The 10,704-nt window shown below is 49.5% G+C and overlaps 1 protein-coding gene across 1 annotated transcript; it reads left to right on the top strand.

Annotated features, from left to right (window-relative positions):
• Positions 1 to 269: 269 nt before the first annotated feature.
• LOC132406299 (transmembrane protein 212-like) lies at positions 270 to 10,434 on the top strand. Its single transcript, XM_059991763.1, has 4 exons — positions 270 to 478; positions 3,069 to 3,128; positions 3,976 to 4,296; positions 6,843 to 10,434. The coding sequence occupies exons 1-4, from the start codon at positions 290 to 292 to the stop codon at positions 6,861 to 6,863; spliced, it is 591 nt and encodes a 196-aa protein (XP_059847746.1). The 5' UTR covers positions 270 to 289; the 3' UTR covers positions 6,864 to 10,434.
• The last annotated feature ends 270 nt before the right edge of the window (positions 10,435 to 10,704 follow it).

Here is a 10,704-nt window from a genome sequence, read left to right on the forward strand (position 1 = left end):
TGGTTACCCAGAGATACTTGCATTAGGGCAGTGAGCTGCTAAGACCTGGTTGCCTGGTAATCTTCACCACATTACACCCAGTGATAGTTGCTAAAGGGTAGTGAACCATCAAGACCTGGTAACCAGACAATGGTTGCCATAGCAGTGAGCTGTCAGAACCCAGTTACCACAAATAGTTTTGACATCGGATTACCTGGTGCCAGTGGTCACGTGACTGTGAGCTGCTAGGACCTGGCTAGGTTACCTGGCGATGGTTACCATGGGACTCCTGCTATAAACACAGGTTACAATGCAGCTTATTGAAGAGACAGAGAGAGGAATGAACAGCCGATTTGTCCATGTGGGGAGATCCCTCATTGCCCTCGGGACGACCTGCATCTTCCTGGGGATCATCAGCTTTTTCCCGGTCTTTTACTACAAGCCATGGTTTGCAGGATGGAACGTACAGATTGCCTGTCCCATCTGGAATGGAGCCCTGGTAGGAGAGAGATGTTTCAGTCTACCATCCCAACTCTCTATCTAGCGGCTGTGGGAACAACTCCTACAGGCAGTTCAGGACCCAGGCATCGACGTAGAGACACAGCGTAGTGTTGATTTATACAGGTACAAAGCAGTGTCAGTAAGAGCAGGCTCAGTGCAGAGTAAATAACTATAGGCACAGTGCAATGTTGATAAATACAGGCATAGTGCAGTGTTGATAAGTACAGACACAGCACAGTGTTGATGTGTACAGGCACAGCACAGTGTTGATATATACAGGCACAGCACAGTGTTGATAAATACAGGCACAGCGCTGTGTTGATGTGTACAGGCACAGCGCTGTGTTGATGTGTACAGGCACAGCACAGTGTTGATGTGTACAGACACCGCACAGTGTTGATAAGTACAGGCACAGCACAGTGTTGATGTGTACAGACACAGCACAGTGTTGATAAATACAGGCACAGTGCAGTGTTGATAAATACAGGCACAGCACACAGAATCATAGAGAAATATAGCACATTCAGCCCATGCCAGTAAGTAAGATGCTGAGCAGTGTTGATGACTGCAAGCACAGCGCAGAGTCGATAAGTACAGGTGGGGTGCAGTGTTGATAAATACAGGTGCAGAGTAGAGTCAACGAGTACAGGTGGACTACAACATCAATTTCAGAAATGGTGAATACAGGAGCACCAGAGTACTGATAAGGACAGTCACAGTAGAGAGTTGACAACTACAAGTGAAATAAAGAGATTGTACAGGCATAGCACAGTGCTGATAAGCACAGGAGAATTTTGAGGATAATAATTACAGTTGTAGTGCAGCACTAGTGAGTACAAGTACACTATGGGTCGATACATACAGGTGCACTATGAGTCAATACGTACAGGTGCACTATGGGTCAATAGGTACAGGTGCACTGTGGGTCAATACGTACAGGTGCACTATGGGTTGATAAGTACAGGTAAATGTTATTACATTCAGGTATACTATAGGAGTTATTAGTACAGGTGAACTATAATAAGTCCTGGTGAACAATGGGATTCATTTGTACAGGCAAAGCCCTGGAATGACTGGAGACCTGTGAGAGTTCTCATAGTTTCACTGGGATACACTGCCAGGGTGTCAAACATCACGGGTTAAACAGAAGTGAGGTACAAATTACCCAAAATGTAGGGTACAGCGTGGTTTGGCAGAGAGAGCCACTGCCTCACAAGCTGAGATATCCTGGTTCGATCCCAACCTCTGCCGCTGTCTGTGTGGAGTCTGCATATTCTCCCTGTGTGTGTATGGTTTCCCCCAGTGATGTGTGGGGTCAGTGCATTAATTGGCCACTATAACACCCACAGTGTGACCCTCCCTCAGTGTGACCCACCCACAGTGTGATCCTCCCTCAGTACCACCCCTCCCACAGTGTGACCCTCCCTCAGTATGGCCCCTCCCACAGTGTGACCCTCCCTCAGTACCACCTCTCCCACAGTGTGACCCTCCCTTAGTACCACCTCACCCACAGTGAACCTCCCTCAGTACCACCCACCCACAGTGTGACCATCCCTCAGTACCACCCTCCCACAGTGTGATCCTCCCTCAGTACAGCCCCTCCCACAGTGAACCTCCCTCAGTACCACACACCCACAGTGTGACCCTCCCTTAGTACCACCCCCTCCCACAGTGAACCTCCCTCAGTACCACCCTTCCACAGTGTGACCCTCCCTTAGTACCACCCCCTCCCACAGTGAACCTCCCTCAGTACCACACACCCACAGTGTGACCCTCCCTTAGTACCACCCCCTCCCACAGTGAACCTCCCTCAGTACCACCCTCCCACAGTGTGATCCTCCCTCAGTACAGCCCCTCCCACAGTGAACCTCCCTCAGTACCACACACCCACAGTGTGATCCTCCCTCAGTACAGCCCCTCCCACAGTGAACCTCCCTCAGTACCACCCTCCCACAGTGTGATCCTCCCTCAGTACATCCCCTCCCACAGTGAACCTCCCTCAGTACCACACACCCACAGTGTGACCCTCCCTTAGTACCACCCCCTCCCACAGTGAACCTCCCTCAGTACCACCCTCCCACAGTGTGATCCTCCCTCAGTACAGCCCCTCCCACAGTGAACCTCCCTCAGTACCACCCTCCCACAGTGTGATCCTCCCTCAGTACAGCCCCTCCCACAGTGAACCTCCCTCAGTACCACCCTCCCACAGTGTGATCCTCCCTCAGTACAGCCCCTCCCACAGTGAACCTCCCTCAGTACCACCCTCCCACAGTGTGATCCTCCCTCAGTACAGCCCCTCCCACAGTGAACCTCCCTCAGTACCACCCTCCCACAGTGTGATCCTCCCTCAGTACAGCCCCTCCCACAGAACCTCCCTCAGTACCACCCTCCCACAGTGTGATCCTCCCTCAGTACAGCCCCTCCCACAGTGAACCTCCCTCAGTACCACCCACCCACAGTGTGACTCTCTTCCAAGTTTGAATGTCAGCACTTTGTGTCTGGGACAGGGTGAGACAAGGGGTTGGAAGGCATGTTGAGCGTCTTTGGGAATAAGAGTAAATTCAAACCTCGGCCCTTCTCGTTAACAGGCTTTCATCGTTGGAGTGCTGGTGCTGCTGGCTGAGAGGGAGGAGAGCTCACGATCTCTGGTAATGATGAACAAACTTCGGAGCAAAACATGAAAACATTGACTTGGTCAAAACTTTGAAGAGTGAGAGAAAGGGGCTCAGGAGTGTAGGGATTTGTCACCAAGTCCGCAGACAATATGAACATAGGGCAAGTAGTGTTGTGGAAGCAGGGAGTCCACAGGAGAGTTTAGAATCCCCCCAGAGGTTCCCAACTCGTACTCCATGGAATCCCCTCAGTTAATGGTAGTGGCACATAACAGATTAGGAGAACAAAGGGGGACATCTCATTGAACCTATCAACTATTTAAGAGCCTAGATAGAGTGGACATGAACAGGATGTTTCCTCTAGTGGGGGAGTCTAGGACCAGTGGGCAGAGACAGAGTGGATGTGGAGTGGATGCATCCTATAGTGGGGGAGTTTAGGACCAGTGGGCACGGCTCCAGAATAGAAGGACATGCATTTTTATCAGGAAGTATTTGGTGAATCTGTGGAATTCATTGCCACATACAGTTGTGGCCAAGACATTGAGTATACTTAAAGTGGAGCTGATAGGTTCTTGATTATTCAGGGTGTGAAAGGTTTGGGGAGAAGGTGGGAGAATGGGGTTGAGAGGGACAATAAATATGCCATGATGGAGTGGCAGAGCAGACACGATGGGCTGAATGGCCTAATTCTGCTTCTATGTTGTTTGGTTTATGGTCTTATGGATTGTGGAGGGGTTATGCAAAGGTCAGGAAGGGGAAAGTAGTGGTTATCCAAGGGTCAGAGTGGGTTTATGGAGGAGTCAGGAAGATTTCATGGAAAGGTCAGGAGGGGACAGGGCTGGCATGGTCACTTTTCCTGACTGATGTCTCTTTCCTTTGGCAGCCTGGAGCCACGCTGACCTTTGCCCTGATGACTTTAGTGACCTCGGCCGTACAGTTCACCGTGGAGCTGATGGCTGTTCTGATCGGGCCGCTCTGCTACTTCTCCTACGCGGGGGCTAGCGGGCTGGGCTACCTGGGCTACGCCGTCCGCTTCCCCTACCCCTACGGCTTGTCCCCCGTCTGCCTGGATCCTCCGCTTCACGAGTTCTACCACCTGGGCCTCCACGTCCTGGGCTCCGCTCTCGGGCTGGCCACCTTCTGCCTTGCCCTGGCCATCTGCCTCAGGCTCGCCCTCCGGTACAGCAGGACGGGCACCCTCAGCGTATGTACACCTCCCCTGCGCTGGCTAATGATCCGACCCATCTACCCCCCCCCCCCCCCGTGGGCAGACAACAGGAGATCTGGGGGTAGGAGGGGTGAGGCGGTGGGGTCAGGGTTTCCCCTACACCCTCTCTGGACCCTCAGGAACTACGGGTATTTTGCTCGGGAAGGGTAGATCACTTGCTAGCCAAGACAACTGGTTAATTGGACACATGTAAAGATTTGGAACTGGAATAGGAATTAGTTTATTACATGAACTTGGTCAGCATTGGAGGAGGTGGAGAAAGAAGGTTGAAAGAGTACAGAGAACATTTATAAGGAGGTTGCCAGGACTTGAGGACCTATGTTATAGAGAAAGGTTGAATAGATTAGGACTTTACTCCCGGGAGAACAGGGGAATGATTTGATCTAAGGCCTTCGTTGGTCAGGATCCAGCTGTCCAGATATGCAAGCCTGGGCAATACGATATGTAGAACAAGCCGTTGCCCATTTAGCATGCTCCCCACCCCCCCCCCCCGCATATCTGATGAACCCAAAGGAACGGCAGAGACTGACACAGTTGCCAGTCAGCATTGAACTCAACGTAAGACTCCTTCAGGGACTCCAGCTCCGGATCCTTCTCTTGGGTTCACTCCCAAAGCCGTGAGTGGGTGTCGCCACAAGGCAGCGGAGGTTCGAGGTCAGAGTTTTCCTTCTCCTCGATGAGCTGCCAACCACGGCTGACAAGCCTCATCTGCCTGAAGCGGCTGGTTTTAAAGCTGTTCCCCCTTTTCCCGTCAGTAGAAGTGATTCTGCTGGGCTTAATACCCAAGGGACGTGTTATGGCCAAAGCCGGACTTGGTTGTCAGAGGCTATTTGCAATGCACGCATGAGGAGCATTTAATAGGCAGTGAGAACTTGTCCCCATTACCACCCCCAGCTATAACAAACTGGATAAACCAGAGGCTTGAAAGAGGTATGCAAGTTATGAGGGTGTAGACAGGAGGAATGCAACCTACTGTTCCATGGAAGTGGGTGAGACCAGAACTAGAGGTCATGGGTTAAGGGTGACAGGTGAAATAGTTAAAGGGCACGTGAGGGGGAGCTTCTTCACTCAGGGGATGGTGACAGTGGAACTGTCAGTGGAAGTAGCAGACGTGGGTTCAGTCGCAACATGTAAGAGAAGTGTAGATAGGGACATGGATGGGAGGTGTAGATCAATGGGACTAGGCAGAATAACAGTATGACAAGGAGTAGATGGGCTGAAAGGCCTCTTTCTGTGCTGTAATGACTCTAATACTCTAAGAGCCTCCCTTATAGCACTAGGGAACCGTTCAAGAGTCTGATATCAGAGTAGAAGTTGTGCTTGAGCCTGGTGGTATGTGCTTTCTGCCCAGTGGGAGAGGGGAGAGAGGGAGAATGTTTGGGATGAGCGGGTACTTTAATTATACCAGCTGCTTTACCGAGGGAGTGGGAAGTGTAGACAGAGTCCCTGGATTGGGGGCCGTTTTCTGAGCTATATCTACAGTTTCTCATGGTTATGAGCCATACCAAGCTGTGACGTGGTGTACCTGTAAAAATTTCCGAGGCTCGAAAGGGACGTGTGGAATTTTCTCGGCCTCATGAGACCGTGGTCAGTTCTTTTTCTCTCATGGACTCTACACCTGGGGCACTTCCAGGTGAAGTAAAATGGGTCACACTCTAGCCAGGAGCTCAGAGGACCATTCAATGGCCAGTGTTAATTCTGATTTTTATCCAAGATTATCTTAGGCCAGAAAAGAGGCTGAAAAGTTGCTGCTTCATGATCGTGTTATTAAGAGATGATAGAACAAAGGAAAATTGGACAGACAGTGATGGATGTCTACTGAGCAAAGAGAGAGAGGGAGGGAGAGAGAGAGAGACAGAGAGAAAGAAAGAGAGAGAGAAAGGGAGAGAAAGGGAAAGAGAGGGAGAAAGACAGACAGACAGAAAGGGAGAGAGAATGAGAGGGAGAGAGAGAGAGAGGGAGAGAGAGAGAAAGGGAAAGGGAGAGAGGGAGAGAGACAGACAGAGAGAGAGGGAGGGAGAGAGAGAGTGAGAAAGAAAGAAAGAAGGAGAGAGAGAGAGAAAGTTTGTATCACCACTAAAGGCATATTAAACTGGTATATGCATATGCCATTAAATTATAAGCGGGTAACTGTTAAATTGCAAAGAAAATAACAATTAAACAGTCAGGTCTAACGCCAACACAAGTTGGCCAAAGGGTCTGTTCTTGTGTGAGTTTTTATGAGCCTCCATTGGCATCAGTCTGGAAGGATGAGGCTTGCTGGGATGAGGAGTGAATGAAAGGCCCTCTACCTGCAATCCCATGGGCACATAGAACTGATGTGCCCACATCGCTCTTCATGTCCTTCCTTCCTGTCGGATCCACCCGCAACCCCGATCATCTATCTCAGATCATGCACCCCTGAGAGTTTCTTAGCAACCCTCATCCCACCCCAGGACTCTCCCATCACCTAAAATCCCAAATGGTAAAGTCGAACATCAGTTTGGGGCATGCAATCACACCTTCTTCTTGCTCACCCACAGGGTCAACGCTGGAGATGGTAACACAGCCTCACACTGCCCTGGTCTCTGGATTACTGGCATGTAGATATCAACTGGACCAGAAATACCTCCGTAACTCGGGGCTCCGTCACGGAGGGGCCGGGGTGGCTGGTGTTACTATATCACCCCATTGCTTTCCCTCCTCTCTCTCCCCTTCCTCCCTCTTCCCCACTCCCTCCCACTCTCTCCCCCTCTCCTTCACTCCCACTCTCCCTCTGCCTTTCTCCCACTTTCCCTCTCTCCTCACTCCTACCTCTCTCTCTCTTCCCTCTTTTCCCTGTCTCCCTCCCTTCTCCCACTCTCCTCCTCATTTCCCAGGTCTCTGTCACTTTCTCTCTCTTGCCACACTCTACCCCCTTCTCCCTTCCTTCTTTCCTTTCTCTATCCTCTCTTTCTACCCCCCAAGCTCTTGCCCACCTTTCTCCCCACATCCTCCCTCTCTCACCCCACTCTCCTGTTCTCTCTCCCTCTCTTTTCCTCTTCCCCCTCTCTCCTTTGTTCTCCCCCCCTCTTTACTCTCCAACCTCTCTCTCCCTTTTCTGCCTCTCCCTCCCTCCCCTCTCTCCTACTCTTCTTTCTCCCTCTCCATCTCCAACTCTCTCTTGCCCCCTCTCTCTCCACCCACCTCTCTCTTTATCTCTCTCTCTCTATCACCCTCCCTGCCTCATATTGCTCTCCCCCTCTGCACCCTGGTCTCTGTTTTTACTGCCCCTTCCCTTTTCCCATTCCACCCCACCCTGGTCCCTGTAGCAACAACTCCCCTACTCCCTACCAGTAACTCTGGGACAGCCCCCTGGCAGCTGCCATTTACAACTTCCCGGGGCCAAACGGCCGAAAGAAAGTCCAGCGCAGAGTTGGCAGTGGAGGAGAGGTTGAGGGAGGTACCTTAAGGGTGCAGGGAGGTGAAGTCATGTCCCTCCAGGGAGGGGTGTGGTTGGAATACCAGGGAACGGGACTGTATTCAGTATAGGTATAGATGGAGAAAGGTGTGAATAAGATTGAAAGAGTGCAGAGAAAATTTAGAAGGATCTTGCTGGGACTTTAGAACATTGAATAGGGAAAGATTGAATAGGTTGGGACTTTATTCCCTGCTTAGAAGAATGAGGGGAGATCTGATGGAGGTTTACAAAATTAGAAGGGTACAGGTAGGGTAAATTCAAGCAGGTTTTTTTTACACTGAGGTTGGGTGGGACTAGAACTAGAGGTGATGGGTTAAGGGCAAAAGGTGAAATGCTTAAGATGAACATGAGGGGTGAATGTGGATTTCATTTCAGCATTTAATGAGAAGTTACCTGAATGGGAGGGATACGGAGGGCTATGGTCTGAGTGCAGGTCAATGGGACTAGGCAGAATAATAGTTTGACAGAGACCAGATAGGCTGCACATCATGCTCCTGTGTCGGTGTGCTTGATAACTCTGTCTGAGTGTCAGTGCCAGCGAGCGTGACAGAGGATGACAGACCTGAAGTTGAGACTGAGATGATTAAATCTGAACAGGGAGGATCGGTGAGAGTTATTTAACACTGGGTGTGGAGGCAGGCAGCACATACAGCCACCACCTCACAGACCCGGCTTCGATCCCATCCTCCAGCACTGACTGAATTCGTTTCGGAATCAGAACTATTATCAAAGACTGATGTGATGTGAGATCTGCAGATTTGCGGCATCAATACAGAATGAAGACAGAAAATTGCTAAAAATTACAAAATCAATCAACAGCCCTCTAAAGGAACAGTGAAGTAGTGTTCATGGTGCATTGTCCATTCAGAAATCCGATGGCCGAGGGGAAGAAGCTGCTCCTGATATACTGAGTGTGTGTCTGACGGTAGCAGTGAGAAGTGGGCATGCCTGGGTGACAGGGGTCCTAAATGATGGATGCTACTTTTTTGAGGCATCGCATTTTGAAGATGTCTTCGATGGTGGGAAGGTTGTGCCTATAATGAAGTTGACTGAATCTACAAACCTCAGTCTCTGGAGACTGTGTGTCCATAAGACATAGCAGCAGAATTAGGCCATGCAGCCCATCAAGTCTGCTCTGCCATTCCATCATGGCTGGTCTCGGATCCCACTCAACCCCATACACCTGCCTTCTCACCATATTCTTTGATGCCCTGACCGATCAGGAAACAATGAACTTCCACTTTAAATATACACACAGAATCACCGCAGTCTGTGACAGAGAGTTCCACAGATTCACTGCTCTCTGGCTAAAAAAAAATCCTCCTTGACTCTGTTCTAAAAGGTCAACCACATTCTTTTAAATTCCAGTGAGTACAAGTCCAAATCTGCCGGATGCTCTTCGTATGTTAACCTCTTCATTCCGGAATCATCCTCGTGAACCTCCTCTGGACTCTCTCCGATGACAACACATCCTTTCTGAGCTATGGGGCCCAAAAGTGTTGACAATACTCTAAGTGTGGCCTGACTAGTGTTTTATAGAGCCTCAGGATTATCCCCTTGAAACAAAAGCCAATATGGCATTTGCATATCCTCCCTGTGACCGCATGGGCTTCTCCCCACATTCCAAAAACATGAGGGTCAGTAGGTTAATTGAACATAGAACTTAAAACATTACAGCACAGTCCAGGTCCTTCAACCCAGAATGCTGTGCTGATCTTTTAATCTACTCCAAGATCAATCTAACCCTTCCCTCCTACATGGTCCTTCATTTTTTTTTCATCATGTGCCTATCTGGAATTGGTGAGGGTCAAAGAGGAAATTGTGAATTTCTTGAGCCTCCTGAGGAAGTAAAGATGTTAGTGTGAATTCCCAACAGCCAAAGAGAAATCCGGGCCAAATATAATTAGACCCAGTGGTCTCTTTATAATGTACACCTTCTTGTTAATACAAATATCTAATCGGCCAATCATGTGGCAGCGACTCTGTACATAAAAGCATGCAGACATGGTCAAGAGCTGCTCATACGACCATCCACCACCTGTCCCCATGGCTCCATGTCACCCTGATCTAGGGGTCTAAACTTTCGTATTTCAGGCTAGCAGAGGGAAGCAGTGCCTTACACCTCCTTCGATAGAGACATGTCTCCACCCCGACACCTTGGAGGGTGGTAGATTCTTGATTAATCGGGGCTTTGAAGGTTACGGGAAGAAGGCAGGAGAATGGAGTTGAGAGGTGTAATAAATCAGCCATGGTTGAATGGCAGAGCAGATTCGATGGACTGAATGGCCTAATTCTATTCCTATATCTTATGGTCTTATAAAGTAGACAGATGATATCTTTTACCCAGGATTGAGATGTCTAGTACCACAAAGCATTCATTTAAGATGAGAGGGGGTAGTTTCAGAGGAGATGTAAGGGGCAAGTTTTTTTACATAGAGAGTGGTGGGTGTCTGTAATGTTCTGCCTGGGGTGGTGGTGGGGGCAGATACATTACGTATTTTAAGAAACATTTAGATATACGTGTGAATGTGAGGAAAGTGGAGGATTAGGGATTCTGTGTAGGCAGAGGTTGGCCACTTGATTATTAATTTAATTGGGTTTGCACAGCTTTGTGGGCCAAAGGGCCTGTTACTGAGTTGTACTGTTCTAAGTTCTAATAAAAAGAATAAAACAGATCAGCTTCCTTTGTCACGTGTACATTGAAACAAACAGTGAAATGGGTCATTTCCATCAGTGACCAACACAGTCCAAGGATGCAATAGGGTCAGTGTTGCCACACCTCTGGCACCAGTACAGCATGTCCACAGCTCACTAACCCTAACCCAGACATCGTCGGACTGTGGGGGGAAACGGGGGCACCCAGAGGAAACCCACGCGGTCACAGGGAGAACGTGCAAACTCCTTACAGGCAGCGGTGGGTATTTTCATTTTCTCCCCATGACCAA

This window comes from Hypanus sabinus, chromosome 2 (assembly GCF_030144855.1).
Source record: "Hypanus sabinus isolate sHypSab1 chromosome 2, sHypSab1.hap1, whole genome shotgun sequence".
Classification (NCBI taxonomy): domain Eukaryota; kingdom Metazoa; phylum Chordata; class Chondrichthyes; order Myliobatiformes; family Dasyatidae; genus Hypanus; species Hypanus sabinus.